This window comes from Ursus arctos, unplaced genomic scaffold, assembly GCF_023065955.2.
Source record: "Ursus arctos isolate Adak ecotype North America unplaced genomic scaffold, UrsArc2.0 scaffold_15, whole genome shotgun sequence".
In the NCBI taxonomy this organism is placed as follows: Eukaryota; Metazoa; Chordata; class Mammalia; order Carnivora; family Ursidae; genus Ursus; species Ursus arctos.
In genome coordinates this window covers 37,260,768-37,277,537 of record NW_026622819.1, presented here as the reverse complement: position 1 = coordinate 37,277,537, position 16,770 = coordinate 37,260,768, and the positions used below count along the sequence as shown (strand labels likewise).

The window sequence follows — 16,770 nt, the reverse complement described above, 5'->3', positions numbered from 1 at the left end:
GGGATCGAGCTCCACATCAGGCTCCTCCGCTATGAGTCTGCTTTTTCCTCCCACTCCCCCTGCTGTGTTCCCTCTCTCGCTGGCTGTCTCTATCTCTGTCGAATAAATAAATAAATAAATAAATAAATAAATAAATAAATAAATAAATAAATAAATAAAAAGAAAAGGCCAGGCAGTTTCTAACAGTTGGGGGGGGGGGGAGAAGAAACACACATCTTTGGATCCCTGAGTCATCCTGCAGGAAGTCAGGCTATCGGAGGGTGCCGTGATGGCAAGGCCACTTGACGGGGCCACACAAAGAGAGAGCTGCCCACCCTCTGACAGTTACCACATGAGAAACCTCAAGCCAGAACTGCCCAGCCAAGCTATTCCCAAAGTCCTACTCAAGAAACCATGAGAGATAGCAAATGATGGTTGTCATTTTAAGCCACTAAGTGTTCGGGTGAGGGCTTACATGGCAATAGCTAACCAGAACATTCTCCCAATCCAATTACTTGAAGTCACGTGCTCTCTTGAGTGTTCTCTCTCCCCCCCTAAACGGGGTCCGACCCGTGGAAGAATGGAAATCTTAACTAGAGGACTGCCACTCTCCAAGTGAAATGGATTATAATCGGCCTGTGGGAAATAGGTCACCAAGAGGGGTTTGTCAAAGATTTTCAGAAGAAATTCTGAAGAGCATTTTGAAATGATGGACAGCACCCTGCAGGTGGGAGTCTTGGGCTTTAGTCATTTCAAAAACTGATTATTATAAAACTGAGGCATTTGCTAGATGACCTTTTGATGTTCTTCTAGGCCTAAATTCGAGAGCATCCTAATCTACACATATTTTTCAAAAGATAGGCATTTTTAAATTGTAACTAAAAAGTGCATTCTAATGAATATAAAGAAGGAGGATTAAAATAAATATGAAGCATCACTTCACATCCACCAAACTACAAAATGTTAAAAAAAAAAACTACAAAAGGGAAATTAAAACCTAACATTGGTGAAATTTGTAAATTCACACATTATTGAGGCCTACACCGTTCAGTACACAACAAAAGCTAAAAAATACACATAATCTTTGACCCAGTAATGCCTCCTCTGGAAACCGTCCAAAAGGAAAAAGGAAAGAAAAAGCTTCTGGCACAATGATATTTATAGCCACTTTATCTACAGTAGGGGAAAAAGCCCACAGGAAACAACCTAAATATTCAACAATGAAACAATAGTTTACCACAATACGGCAGGATGCATTAATGCAAAACTGTAAACATGAGGCCCGTATAGAAAAGTATGTACAAAAGATACCAAGTGAAAAAAGCTATATATTTTTTTACCAATCATTTTCACATATATGGTAAATATATCGATAAAAAGTTACTTTCACACTGATAAATATCAAAAGAGAGAGCTACAAATACTTTTTCTGTCAAGATTAACTATTTTAGTATGTATCATTTTTCTGTAAGGATAGTAAAACATTCTACTTTAATGTTCTCAAACTATTAATCAAGTTTAGTATTTCAAGGGACATATGTACCTCACAGTTATCTGAATGTTAGTTTTATGTTTGTTTGTTTATTTTTTTATTTAAAAAAATGTTATTTATTTATCTGTCAGAGAGAGTGAGAGAGAGCGCACATAGGCAGGGGGAGCGGCGGGCAGAGGAAGAAGTAGGCTCCTCACTGAGCAGGGAGCCTGACGTGGGACTCGATCCCCGGACCCTGGGATCATGACCTGAGCCGAAGGTGACTGAGCCACTCAGATTTCCCTAGTTTTAGGTTTATTTTTAAAATTTTTTTTTTACCAATCGTTTTTTTGAGCACTTACTATATGCCAGGTCTCGAGGACACTGTGACAAATAGGATTGAAGGTGATTTTAAAGAACGTATTCAGTGGGAGAGAGGGTCCAGCTGAAGTTAAATTATGGGTGCTGCTTCATGAGAACAGAATAGGGAAATGGGACAGTGCGTTGGGGACAAAAGGATGTCTGCACCGTCCTCATGGTTTGATTCGTCCTGTTACTTGTCAATAGAGCTAGCCTAATTGGACATTTCAAGGCAAAGAAGAAACATTTTAAAAGCAAACAAAATCTGCCAAAGAAGTGAAGAAAAAAAAGGTTGATGAAAGAAATATTTTAGCCAATTCAGATAAATCTGCACAGAGAGACTTTTTTGCATCTTCTAATTGGAGAGAACTAGGGTTTTCAGCTTGGCCTTCATTTAGAAAGTGTGCCTTTCCTCTGTGTTACAGGAGCTGTCATACATGTCTCAAACTGTCATCACTCACTCAACAAAGTTCAGCTGGGCCCGAGTGAAAAGGACATGGGCCCTGTCTTCTCAGAGTTTGCAGTCGATGGGGGTTAGAGCTGAGTAAATGGATTTTTGAAATAGAAAGTGACAAGTGCTATGAACGTGCAGAGAGCACACCCAAACTGGATTGGGGTTGGGAAGGTTTCCTGGGGTGCATGAGCCTCAATGATATTGACACATAAATGATGTGCAGAAGATGGGTTGGGGGATAGAGAGTATTTCAGAAAGAGAAAACACGGACTAAGGTAAGAGACCATGGGACTGTACTCTTAAAAAGAGTTAAGGTCATATTTCACTTAGAGCATAACAAAAAAGTAATGATAAAATGATGTCCAATAATTTCAGGGCAAAAATTAAATACTGTGATAATAAAGGGGTTCCTTAATTATTATGTGCTGTGGTCTGAATGCTTGTGTCCCCCTTCCCCACCCCAACTTCATATGTTGAAATCCTAACCCACAAAGATGATGGTGTTAGGGAGTGGGGCCTTTGAGAGGGGCTTAGGCTTCACCCTCATGAATGGAATTGGTGCCTCATTAAAGAGGCTGCAGAGACTCCAGCCCCTTCCACCAGCTATGAACCAGGAGGAGGCCTCTTGCCAGAACATGAACATGCTGGCGTCTTGATCTTGGACTTCCAGCCTCTAGAATCACGAGCAATAAATCTCTGTTGTTCACGAGCCACCCAGGCTGTGGTGTTTTGTTACAGCAATCCAAATGGACTAAGACACTATGACATTTACATAAATTATCTATTTAATCATCTTTTGATTTTTCATTAGGCTTTTTTATTCAAGCTATTATATTTTTATGCTGAAAAAGTAAATAAGGATCACATATAAGTATCCCAATTTCCAAGGCTAAGTTATTCTTTTTTTCCCCTCAACGATGTTAATAAGTACATAGAAAAACTAAGTCAATTGTTCTGAAAGATCTATTTATACACTAGCATTTGGAATACGGCTTTGGAAAGGTTATAAAATCTAAAAGATGCAGTGTCCACATTCTAATAAGCGGCCGGGGAGCTATTTGGTTAAGGACCTGAAGGTAACTGGTAAACAATTTGGAATAGAGTTATCTGACTGAGCTGAGCAGAAGCCAGCTTGCATTCAGTCTGCATTTCTGCACCGTATCCATGGGCATGAGATCAGGCGTGCACAAAGGCAAACAAAGGCCACCTTCAAATGAATGAGAGGGAGTGACAAACTGCCAATGTTCAAGGCAACCACGGGCACAAGAGCTTTGCTCACGCTTTTCAAAACACAATGAAATAATCTCTTACGCTGACAATACAGTGTCCATCACCCCTTTATTTCCATGGCTCTGTTTAAACATTAACCTCATTTTTATACAGAGAGCCTTTCAATGATCAGGAGTCATGTACGGCTTCTGTAGTAAAAACTGTCTCTAGTCACTTTAAACTACTAAAAGGAAGATGTGCAGTTACTCTTTCCGAACATCGAATAATAATGCGGGAATCTTCACCCACAAAAGTGCAGTTGCCGTGACAGACAACTCTTTCAAAGGAAGAACAATATATTTCAAAACTATTAACAGTCCCAATATCCTGTCGACCTGAAAACATAGCAAAATATGCAGTTCAAGTTTATACTGGTTAGTAAATGTAATTTATATGTACAAGAGTGAGCAGGCACAGACTGGAAAAAATACTTGAATATAAGCACTTTGAACTAATTATAACTTTAACAAAATTAAGAATCGACATTAATTTCTTTTCTAATTTGTATGATTAAACGAAAATGTTTTAAAACACTTTGAAAACACCACTGAGTTATACAGAAGAAAAGGCTCTAATATTTTCCTAACAGAACCTTTCAAAGCCAATTCCAATTCTCTGTGTTGTATGGGACTATGATTTCTGAAAAGATGACTCTGAGGATCTTTATGCTGGATAGAAATAAAGAACTAAAAGCTTAACTGGAGAAGCTTACTTATAACCCTAAAAAAACTTCCTTGTTTCTTATGAAATCTGACTAAGGCACAGATATTAATTCTTTGACCAGAATTTGAATACTGTTATATATTATGCACCCTAAAAACCATGCAAAGCTTATTAATCACAGCTATTTTAGCATGGTAAGTCTGTTCTGAAATAGACAACATATACAAGGGCTCTCATCAACCTAAGCAGCCACACTGGGGGCGGGGGTGCCTATTCCCACGGCTCACCTGTCTCCCTCTGCCTTCAAAGTCATCGACTTCATCTCTGTCTCACCAGTTCATGTCTTCTCCATGTCAGACCCCAGAACCCACTCTGCCTTCCTTCATACGGTCATCTGTGGCTTCGAAGCTGTTGCCAGAGTGGCTGCTGTTGTGGCCTTACGAATCTGCACCCCCACTTTCTCATGGACGTCAGCGCTCCTTCTGTCCGGCAGTCTCTCCCCCATTAGGCGCCCCTGCCACATACAGATGCCTCAGTGCAGTTCTCAATAATCACAAGGAGACCATGCAATAACATAAGTAACAGAGGTAAAAAAATCTCATCACCATCATTTTTATGCAAGTCTCTCCCATCCTGTCCATCAGCCACTTCCTCTCCTCTTTTACTGCCTAACTTCCCGACACTGCCTGCATTTCCTCACAGTGCACTGACTCCTCAGACCACTCCACTCTGGCTTCCACTTTGGCCCCATGGAGACGGTCCTCGTCAAGGCTGACCAACATGTTTGACATCTGTGAAGACGCTGATCCTACTGACCAACCCTTCCCACTCAAAATATTTGTGTGGTGTCCTACTTCCTGCAGTCTTCTTTCTGCTTACTGCTCCCACTGCTCCTCTCTCCCTGGTGTCTCCTCTTCCTCACCTGACTCTCGCAGGTAATCTCTCGTGTTGTGGCCAAAGCTGTCTTCTGGTCTCTGCCTGACTCGTCAACGCCACGTCTTCAATGACTCTAGCTGCCTCTCACTCCTCAATCTCTATCCTCTGTTGTTCTCATGCTTCTAATACTGCTGTATATAGAACTACCTACTAGACGTGTGCACCTGGATCTCTCAAACAACCTTTCAAGGTGAACTGATTATCTTTTTCAACTAAGTTGCCTTTTTTCCTTGCCTCCCCTTCTCTCAGCCAGTAGCAGCTCGCTGAGTTGTCTACAGCCAAAACCTCGGCTCCAGTCTTGTCTTCTCCGTCGCTTGCTGCCACCATAGTAAATCCTTCACCAAATCCTGTCCATTCTCCCTAACTACTTTTCTTTTTTTTTTTTTTTTAAGATTTTATTTATTTATTTGACAGAGATAGAGACAGCCAGCGAGAGAAGGAACACAAGCAGGGGGAGTGGGAGAGGAAGAAGCAGGCTCATAGAGGAAGAGCCTGATGTGGGGCTCGATCCCAGAACTCCGGGATCACGCCCTGAGCCAAAGGCAGACGCTTAACTGCTGTGCCACCCAGGCGCCCCTCCCTAACTACTTTTCAAACCTATCTCCCGTGAGCGTTCTCTACTGCTACTGAGTTTTAGCACCATCACCCTCCAACTGTGGACTAAACTAAAACTAAGACCAGAATGAGTTTTTCCCAAGTGCTTGTGGTGCCTGCAGTCTGGCCTCCATTCAATCCACTATCCTCCTTGCCTCCAGGGTGATCCACCCAAGGAGCCAATCTGAGCATGTCACTCCCGTGCTTAAGGCCCTTCAAATCCTTCCCATTGTGCTAAAAAATCCACAGTTTACAAGGCCATTTAGGGTCAGGTGCCTACTAACTGTCAGCTTTCACCCTCTGTGAATACCTTGAACAGTGTGTTCTGGATATAAAGACCTTCTCCTTTCCTATTCAAGCATCTAAAACATCTGATCCAGGAACTAGGATACTGGGGACCCATTCGTGGTTATGTTACTCTCCGTCTTATGTTATTATCACTGACGTCCATTTTAAAGGGGGAGAACTAGACTCTGAGCTCTGAGGTCCTTCACAGTTTTGTAAATTGATCTGAATTGTAAAGATTCTTTCCTGTCCCCATGGAGACTTGCCAGGAGGCTTGATACTTAAATGCATCACAGTGACATTTCTCCATTTTCTGAACTCAATATTAAGTTCTGTACCACCCATTTAGCAATTAATTATATGTAACCAAATGATATCTATTACAATATAGAAACTTATGTTACATATCTCTGTTATAGACAACAGAACAATATGACAAAAACAACATAACCAAGTTTTAAATTACACGGACATTTTTTTAGGCACAAAGAGATGGCTCTAAATTTTAATAATTCAGAAACTCAAAGACAGTTTCAAGGGCCTGCTTTCTGTCTTTCCACTAGGCCAGTGTCCTGGCTTTACCCTCAACCTAGCCGACACCATGGCTGTAAGATGGCTGCAGCTGTCTCAAGCTTCACCGTTAGACCTGGCAGTATGTTTCTTAACCAGTGTCACTCTAAAGAATGAAAAATTCTTTCCCCAAAGTCTCCAAGCGTATCTCCCTTCATATCTCATTGCAATCACATGCCCATGTCCAAATAAGGCACTGGAGAGAAGTGCAATCCCCTCGAGGTCCCCCGCTCTCCTAGCTGCACAGAGGAAGAGGCTCTTGTAACTGCATTTCGGTCAGAAAGGAGGATGGCAGGGTCTGAAATTGCTTAGGTACCTTCCGGGGGCTGAGACAATGGACTTCCCTCATGTTTGGATTTGTTTCCAAATAGACTGTGAACTCCCTGGATGATGTTTCAAGTTTTCTATGGCTGGGCCTAGCCCATTGCCTTCCATGAAACATTACTGCATAAAAATATGTTCCAATACCAGTTTTATGGAATTCACCACAGCCACATGAACAAAGCACCTATGGATCATCTGAAGGGGCATCATAGGAATCACGTTCACACACAGAACCTCTTGTTGTTTCAGGATTTGTAGTATTAAGATTCTTCTCTTTAGAGAGACATTCTTCTGTGTATTCAGGTAAATCATTAGTCACCATAACAAATGAAAAAAAATAACAACCCACAAAAACCCTCCTATCTTTGACTTGCCAATTAGAGTGACAGCCTTCTGTGGTTTTTTCTCTTTTATGCTGTCTTGAATCTTTCAGTAACATCCCAAGCTAAGCAAGGCTGACAGTCCAGACCAAAACTTTTGACTTAAGTGGGAACATTCACATGACATCAGGATGATATTTTTGGTCCCCAATATTTTCCCCATTCATCCTGAAATACTTTATTTTTGACATACTGACTTGAATCTGTGTCTTTATTTTGCTGAATGTCTAAAATTCCATCATTAGAAGCTCATCTCTTTACATTAACAGACTTCTCCCTTTTAATAGGCCCAAGGCCATTAGCACATTAAGACAGGAACAGTCATCACCCACTTTAGAGGGAATTCATTTGAACTGACGCATTCACTGTCTCTTGGTGTTGAAACCTGCTTGTCTTGGTGGTCATCTCACAACAAGGTGGTACAGGCAATACTGGAATTTTAATTTGTTAGGAAAGATGAGATACAGCCCTAATATTTAAGCAATTACTTTCAAATCTGGCTGTACGTCAGAAACATAAGAATAATTATTCTTAAATACTGATCCTGAGCCCGAGTGCATGAATTTAAATCAAACAGAGGCTCATGAACCAGGACTTAAGAGAGAAAAGCACAGTTGTAGTTGGGCAGGTGTAGTTGGAGACCCATGGTTTGGGGAGTTACTTTATAAGACAGTGGTTTTCAGCTGTGGAGGTGCTGAGGATAAGAGGGTGGAGGCAGTTTAGGGTCAGTCCCAGAAATGAGAGATGACCTCAAACTTCCCTTTTAGTCATAAAAGAAAAACTTCCCTACTTTATAATTTTGCTTGGCGTTGTCTTAGGACAAAGGTGAGTTGCAAAGGAATAAGAAGAAAAGGGAAAAAGCATCAGGGCAGTGAAGGCAGGATGAATATTCTGGAAAATAACACTAGCTATGGTCTGATCCAGTGCAGTCAGAATACAGAAGGGTGTGTGTAGATGTGTCTACACAGCTTCGGGGCGTCTGTATCATGTCCGTGCCTGTGTGCAGTATGTGTACTTGCCTCGATGTGTGTGCATGAGGAGCATAGCAGAGAAAAGCCCGAATAGGCAGGCCAGCCTACAACCAGATGGAGAAGGACTTTTTAAGCCAGGCCAAGAAATCTGGACTTTACCCGACATGAGATGGGGAGCCACCAGACATCTGAAGGAAGGGGTTGATTGGATACAAATAAGTGTTTAGAAAGATAACCCTGGTGACCACGAGAAGAATGTATCAGAGGGATAAGAGATAAAAACAGGAAAACCAGTTTACAGTTGTCCAGACACAAAGAAAGAAAGGGCCTGAACTGGGTGGTGGCAGAAGTTGCATAAGATGGGGAGAACAGACAGAACCTGGAGATGGGCTGTAAAGTTGAATCAAGGGAGAAGATTCATTGTTTTGGTGTTTGCATGCAAATGCTGCTGCCCAGTAAACAACAGTAGGTGATACAGGAGAGAATTCTGGAGGCAGGTGTTGATTTCAGTTGAGGACACATTGAGTCCATGCTTATTTGACATTGGGTGGAGATGGTAGCCAATGGAAATACTGATCGGGAACAAGAAGAGGAGTCTGGCCAGGGGTCCTGACTTGAGTGGGGAACTGGCCCAGAAAGAACTGGGAGAATGAAGACAAGGATCCAGGGTGGAACTCTAAACACCAAGAACTGAGCTAAACAGACAAGCCTGTGAAAGAGAGTGAGGAGGAGCTGCTGGGGAAAACAGAAGAAAAATAGGGAGAATAGAAGACAGAGGTGGAAGGTGTTTCAGGAGGACAGAGCTGCCAAATTACATATTAAAAGAAGGGTTTACTTATTCTGAGAGAAATTAGAATACTTATAGCTTGAGGGGCATTAGGGAGAGGATTGGAAGGTGTTTGGTAAAGAGGGGGTGACTCTGGGGCGGGGTGACTCTGGGGCAGGGTGCCAGAGATAGGGAGAAAAGATGGGGATTATCTGTGGTAAGTGTCACTGTGAACTTTAAAATTACATTTTTCTTTCTTCTATGGACTTATTATTTAGATTATGAATGATCTAGGCCCTTTATGGCCTTTCCCTTCCATCCTTCATCTGCCAGTTACCATTTCAATGACTTCAAGCACTTAAACCAAGGAGTGATCAATGCAAGGTGATAAATAGGAAACTGAACGTTGAGCACTGCTTTTTCTTAAATACCCATGAGAAAGTTTACAGAAAGTAGATTTGATTCTAAGTGTTAAAATGAGATTTGAGGGTTTTAAGTTTCTACAGTGGTTGGCATGTATGCTGGAGACAATGTGAGATGTATAAATACATATACACACACGTATGCTTTTTACATTCTCATTTTTGGTATATATTTATATTACACATGTACTTATATACATTTTGGTATATATTTATATATATACATGTATATATTTTATAAACACCTATATATGTATGTATAAAGTAATGACAAATACTCAAAAATTGTACATACCTAAGGTAATGCCAAAAAACTTCAGCTATCGCTGATCTAGAGATTTAATTATTCATGTTAATTTGGGATAGTCATGGCATCACAAAATGATGTTGTTTCCCTAGGAACCTGGATTGATATCACGAATGACCAAGCTTGATTATGATCATCCTGAATTAAGAGAAAACTTGTTTCTTGAGTATGCAAATAACTGGAACAGAAGGAAGGAACAAATATAAAAAAATCATTTGTACGGATGTCATTTCAAATCACCTCCGCCTGCTTGCACTGATTTGTCCTAATTAACTACCTCCAGGTTAAAAGTCTCTATACCTGACTTCATGCCTCGCAGCAACACATTCCACTAAAGTATTTCTCACTGCTCTCTAAAAAACAAGCCTCAACACTTCGAAGATAAGAAAATAATGTTAGGTTTCCATAGCTTCTGTTAATAATGGGTAATTAATGAGAGATGAAAAGCTTGGATTCAAACGTCTATTAGTTCTTGGGAAGGTTGTGGTGTTCCAGGGACCGATTTTCAATGTGAATTCAACTTTATTTGAAACCCCTAGATTAGGGTTGATGGTCTCTCAAAACATTCTTTGGGTCCCAGCACAGAACATCCACAAAGCACCAGAGAAAGGGTTGGACAGAAAACCTAATGATGCCTAGTTTCTGCTGGGGGTGGGGATGGTGGTGCGATTTCTGTGTTATCTCTGACAGGGAGAAAATGCTACAGGATTATCTGGATTAAGGTTTCTTCCATAATAAATGCCTCAGAGGAGGATAAAAAAAAATTTATATGTATTAGGAAATATTTATATTCTTTGTAAAAACACTTGAAAAACAGAGACCATTTTTTTTTTGTTTGTTTTGATAGCTGTTTAAACTTACAAAATACAAATGTGATTCCCCCCACTCCTCCCAGTAAACTAAAGTGCTTACAGTAAGCACACACTAGGCTCTGGAAGAAGTCTGGGGAAGGTAGACTTGAAGGATCAGGGTCACACAACTTGGTGCAAAAGGCGATGGGTGGGCCTCGCTCTCACCGCCCTGCAGCTGGAGCTGCCGCTTTAGTTAATTCTCTTATTGGCAGCAGCTAAGATCAAGAAAGTAAAAAGAACTTTTCCTGGCCTAAGTTTATATTAAGTTGAACAAAAACGTTACAACAATTAGAGGAAGGCAGAAGGGAAGGAAGAATTCCCCTCTGCCAAGTATTTAAGAGACGCTAGGTTTTCTGTGTCCTCTAAGGTTAGAAACATCCTTGCTGCAGCCTGAAGAAATGGGAACGTAATTCACACCCTCGGGTTGAAAAACAAGCATTTCGGGCTCCCAGGCTCCTGCAAAGCCACCGGGCATAGCGCTGAGGTGGTGCATGCTGCCTCCCAGAACCGGATTCCCGGGACCCGAAGAACCTTGTGGTGCTGGTCCCGGGCGGCACCTGCTCTCTAAACCGGGCTGCAGGGCTTTCCATCTTCAGGACACCCCTTAGTCTCCACTCCACTCTGTTCATGTGTGTGTGCGCGCGTGTGTCTAAAACCAAGGCACGCAGTGAGCTGACTTTGAAGGGTGCTTCACAAACAGGGTGAGACATGCCTTACGGGGACACCAGGCGGGGGAGAAAGAGAGAATGGGGAGTCTCTCTCTATCCTGCTCCGGATGGCTGGGAGCCTGGGTCCACGTGGAATCCGAGCAGAGAGGCGGCTGCCTGCCCCCTCGTCCCGCAAAACTCCTCCCTCCTGCCCCGGGACCCGCGCAGGTCTCTCCCTCAGTTGATGGAGAGTGAGCTCCTCGCTTACCTTGACTGAGCACTAACACCAGCCGCAGCGGCGCGCCCCCTGCCCGTCCTGGCCGCATTCTGAGCCTGCCGGAGAACGGTAGCTGCTCTCGGTTTGCAGAAGGACTCCAGAACGCGGACTCCAGAAGCTGTCCCGAGGGCTTCTCTCGCCCGCCGGGGTGAGGGCAGGGAAAAGTTGCCTGGCAGCTCCTGGGACGCCAAGGCCCGCCCCGGCCCGCCCCTCGGCCACGGCAAACACCGGATCTGCCCCGCCCCACCGAGCCCAGTCCCCGCGGCCCCGCGGGCACCTGCGCGCTGCCACACCCTTGGAAACCGCACCTTAACTCCCCCGCGCGGTCCCCGCCCCCGCCCCGGGAATCCCGGAGGCCGCGGGACTGGGGTCCGCGCGCCTGGCCCTCATCCTGCCCTGCACCGGACCCGCCCGGCACATTCGACGGGCGGGAGCCGGCCTGTCACTACCCCGCCCCTGAAGGACAGCCGCCCGCCCACAGGAGCCCCCGGTGCGCCGGAGAACCTTGGCCCTTCTGCAGCCCTTTGTGGCTCCGGGCTCCAGACAGAGGTGGAGGGCAAGGGGTGGGGGGTGGGGGGGCGCAAGCAAGCCCAAAGCCACACTTTTACGGGTGGCGCGGTGCGTGGCTCTCTCTGCTTTTCTCAAGTGGGTGGAGGAACGGACAAAAATAAGTGCAGAATGACCAGGTTAAAACCAACTCCACAGGAAAGAAGATCTGCTCACAAGTTATGATTATCCGAGGTATATTTAAGCAAGACCTGTTGCAAGAGCACTGTGTGTGTGTGTGTGTGTGTGTGTGTGTGTGTGTGTGTGTGTGATAAATCCTCATTCATTCCTTTCCTCCAAGATAATAAGCAGCTGATTTGATTACTAAGTTTAAGCGATTTACTTCAAGACACAAGAGGAGTGAGAACCCATATATGAACTTGTGACTCTTCCTCTTTGTCTGTATTACACCATGACTATTTTATTCCATTATTTTAGTCTCAGATCTGGAAAAAGGACATTCTGTAACCATATCTGAGATTTTTACTTACAAACCTAAGAAATAGGATATTCACCTTTCTTTAAATCTGATTTTTCCTCCAAAAGTTCACCCACAAATTCTCAGCACATTGCTGAAACCAGAATTCTTCCAGTGACAACTTTTGTGAAATAATAAAATGTTTTAATAAACTTAAGGAACTATTAGACTAATCATTATTATTATTGCCATTCCAAATCTTTATGGAGCAGCTACTATGAGCATTATGGAGTATGTGGGATATTGCCACTCAGAAGCAAAGTGGTTCAGGGTGGAAGGACTTAGTTAACTGGTAAAAAATCAAATGCTCTCCTTTACCATAGCTGAGGCTGGAGTCTTAAAGCACTAAATTGGTACTCATCAGATGTTACTGCTACTCACCATGACTATAAACTCAGTATCTTTGAACTCAAAATGTGTGGCCCCTGGTTCTTTCCTGTTTTCTTATCTGTCACTTACTAATTCTACTTACTAATCCTGAAAAACACCTGAAGGCATTTTTTTCTAACCTGTCTATGGTACTCACCTGCTTACTAAGACTCTAGATATCACCTGAGAGCTCTTAGGTGGCCGTTCATAACCCTGACACCCACCTTGCCTCTCCTCACAGACTTCTTGCAGGAAGTCAGCCAGGTTTCAGGGAGATGAATATCTGTCTGTTTCCTTCTGACTCACTGAAATGTGAGTAAGTGTTTGGAACCGACCCTTGTTTGGGAGGCAGTATAGTTCCCTTCATGTGAGACAGGAATCTGTGCTTTGTCTCTGGGTGCTGGAGAGGAAAATGCACCCTTCTTTTCTTTCGTGCTCAGAACTGGACAAATTAACATTATGCTGGCATGAGGTACAGAATAAATCAGGAGCTATATTTTTCCAGAGCAGGCAAACTTTCAAAGTTCAAGAAACAAAGAGTCGACTCCTGCCCCACATTAATTTTAAAAGTATAAAGGGTTCTTGATACAAAATAGTTTGAGAACTCATGTCTTTATCTTCCTAGGAACTATTCTGCCTAGGTGTAACTGTACTGGACACCATATTCTGAGGAAATAAGATTAAGGCAGGGCTTTTAAAACTCTTTGCTCTCAAGGAGCCCTTTGCACTTAAAATTATTGAGAATCTCTCAGATGAATGAATAAAAAGATGGTGGAATACGTATATGTTTTCTAACACTTCCAAAGTCCTATATTGGGCCAAGAAAGCTGGGAGCTGCTCTTGGAGTGGGGTCCCAGTCCCAGTCTGGAGTCTCCAGGTCTATGGTGCCTCTGCCTCTGTTCATAAGTGGGGCAGGTTGTCTCTGACAGGCTACTGAGCTCGCTCCTTCAGGTATCCCCAGCCCTCCTTGCAGTACTCCTGGGTCTTGGAGGGGGGCACCGAGAGAGCCAACATCAGCATGATGATGCCTGAATCACAGGACTTAGGGATGTGAGAGTTAAACTTTGGAGGCACTAGGAGCTGGGGTATCTTCACACTGGTCTTCTCACATATGTACTGACTGAACTGGTCCACGGCTGGGTAGGGGGGAGGGGTGCTACCTCCTCAGACTTCTGAAGGGTAGTCTGGCTCTTGTCACTAGGCCCCAGCAGCTGCTGGTAATACACCATAGATGGTGCCCCCAGCCACATTGCCCTTGATGAGGAACCTCCTCAGTGGCCATGCTTGGGGCACCATGGTCACTCAGCTCTGTGTGCAAAGACCAAAATGATGGAATATTATTCAGCCATAAAAAGGAAGGAAATCTTTCCATTTGCAATGACGTGGATGAACTGGATGACATTATCCTAAGTGAAATAAGCCAGACAGAGAAAGACAAATACTGTATGATCTCACTTACATGTGGAACTAAAAAAGCCAACTCATAATACAGAGACTAGAACGGTGGTTACCAGGGGCTGGAGGTGAGGAAAATGGGGAGATGTTGGTCAAAGGGTACAAATTTTTAGTTGTAAGATAAATAAGTCCTGGATGTATAGAGTACAGCATGGTGCCTTTAGTTAATAACATTGTATTGTATATTTGACATTTGCTAAGAGAGTAGGTCTCAAGTGTTCTCACAACAACAAAAAAGTGGTAACTGTGTGAAGGGATGGATATGTTAATTATCTTGATTGCGATAATCAGATCACAACGTATATGTATATCAAAACCTAATGACGCACACCTCATATATATATACACAAATTGTAATTGTCAATTATACCTTATTAAAGCTGGAAAACATATGGAGGATCCCAAAGAACTTTTGTTTATATGGATTATTTCTACCTGTGTTCATCATGTAAGAAATTGAAACAGATACATTTTCTAATATATAAGTATTAATTCAACAATAAGGCTCTTACGTGTTAACATAAATAACATTTTTTACAAAAAATAGCTATTACAAAAAATAGCTATATTTCCCCAAATAAGGAAAATCATGAGACGAATGGCGTTGTCTTACAATTTTGCCAATCTTTTTCATGTCTGGCTTAAAAATTAAACACTTGATTTCTCATATCTGCTCCTGCATTCAATCTGTTGTGATAGGTAGTTTCAGTGAAACTACATTAATTTGAAGTTAATCTGGTATCACACAGATGTAGTTAAAAAAAAACAGGACATAATTGTGGATATTCCTGATACTGCCCCCAAACTCAAAAAGTGGTAGTTTCTTCAAGACCAGTTCCAGTGTGGAATCTGAAACCACAACAATAAACCTTTCCTACCCTACTGTTGATTTGCAACCTCAAGAGTTCCTGGGGTTGAAATCTGAAACTGGCCTCCATAGATGGAGGACAAGGAGAGAGAAGAGAAAGAGATCTCTTCAGATTGGGGGGTTGCAGTTTAAATAAACAAGGGAACTTATATGCTAGGTTTGTCTGGAGTGGCCACAAGATGAGTGAATTTCCACACTGCTGCCAGAATCTCAAGTTTATGTATAGCCCTTAACAGGCAGGGTTCAGTCATATATACGGTTCGGATAGTCTCAATAACTTTCTCAAAGCTGTGTCCCTGAAGTGGCTCCTAGTGTGGGAGCAGTAGGCAGAACCTACATTTCAAGGACAGGGGAGGGGATAAGGAGCCTCCAATTACTGGGTCTAACTTGCAGGTCAACCAGCAGTCTCATCCTCCTGATAACCTCCTCCAAACTTTGTGCATTAAAATTCATTGGTCTATTGAGCACTTTGAGTAGATCTTTTACCCATGTAAAGTTTTGTCCCATCATACATTGGTCATTTGGAAAATATTGGTTCACTGAGTTATGCAGATTTCTCAATTGTTGACACATTTCAGTACACAATATCAAAAAAATCATATCATCACCTATCTCATTAGAAAAGTCTCCACATATTGGGAAGCTGTCAAACTCATGCTGGCACATACACATTTTTCCAAAATTTCAATTTTCATTCGAAAGCTTGAATTTTATCATGGGTAGCACATACTATCAGCTGTTCTATGTGGAAGGCCCACTTCGTTCATTTTTGAGAAACGTCTATCCAATACCCAAGTCTGAATAATCGTAAAATATCTATCAATTGTTCTTTCAAGTAAAACTGGTGTTCCATGAAAACTGTGGCTAGTTCAGTTTACGGATCCTTGGGTCTTTGAGACAACCATCCTATTTCAGTGTGCAACACAAGTGCTCTATGTGTATTACTCATAAGGTTTACTCATGCAAAATGTTTAAAAGACATGTACTCAAGAGTTGAGATTTAATAAAGGTAGTTAATTTTTACTGCTTTGTCAAGAATATTCTTTTTTTTTTTTAAGAGATTTTTTACAGAGAGAGAGCAAGCGCATGAGAGCACAAGCAGGGGAGGGAGGGGTCAGGGCAGAGGAAGAAAGAGAGCCAGAATTCCAAGCAGGCTTCAAGCTCACATGGAGCCCAAAGTGGGGATCCATCTCATGACCCTGACATCATGACCTGAGCCAAAATCAAGAGTCAGGTGCTTAACCACCCAGCCACCCAGGTGCCCTGTCAAGGATATTCTTAAGTGAGACTAGCTCTCTACTTCCTTCCTTCTTCCTTCCCTCCTTCTTTCCCTCCTTCCTGGTTTCTTCTCTCCCTCCCTCTTCCCCCCTCCTCTGTCTTCTTCTCCCATATTTCTTCCTTCCTTTCTCTCCATTGCTCCCCTTGCCCTCTCCCTCTCATTTTTTATCTGTGAGTGTCCAGTGGTGAAGAATGCAGTGATTACTCTTACTGGTCATTGTTCTTGCACCATAGGGCAAATGCGAACACA

General features: G+C 42.7%; 1 protein-coding gene and 1 pseudogene across 2 annotated transcripts in view; both read right to left on the bottom strand.

Moving 5' to 3' along the window:
- ITGA2 (integrin subunit alpha 2) overlaps window positions 1-11,726 on the bottom strand; it is a 105,649-nt gene extending 93,923 nt beyond the window's left edge. The window contains exons 1-2 of one of the 2 annotated variants that reach the window (XM_048224317.2): window positions 11,518-11,726; window positions 4,484-4,710 (exon numbers count right to left, since the gene is read on the bottom strand). Coding sequence is in view for 1 of the 2 variants with exons in the window: in XM_026510678.4 (XP_026366463.3) it covers window positions 11,518-11,575 (58 nt within the window). In the remaining variant the exon portion in view is untranslated. The remainder of the gene's footprint in view (window positions 1-4,483; window positions 4,711-11,517) is intronic. The other variant, XM_026510678.4, reaches the window with a different exon arrangement.
- A 2,123-nt stretch (window positions 11,727-13,849) lies between these two features.
- Window positions 13,850-14,256, bottom strand: LOC113263857 (MICOS complex subunit MIC13-like; annotated as a pseudogene).
- Window positions 14,257-16,770: the final 2,514 nt, after the last annotated feature.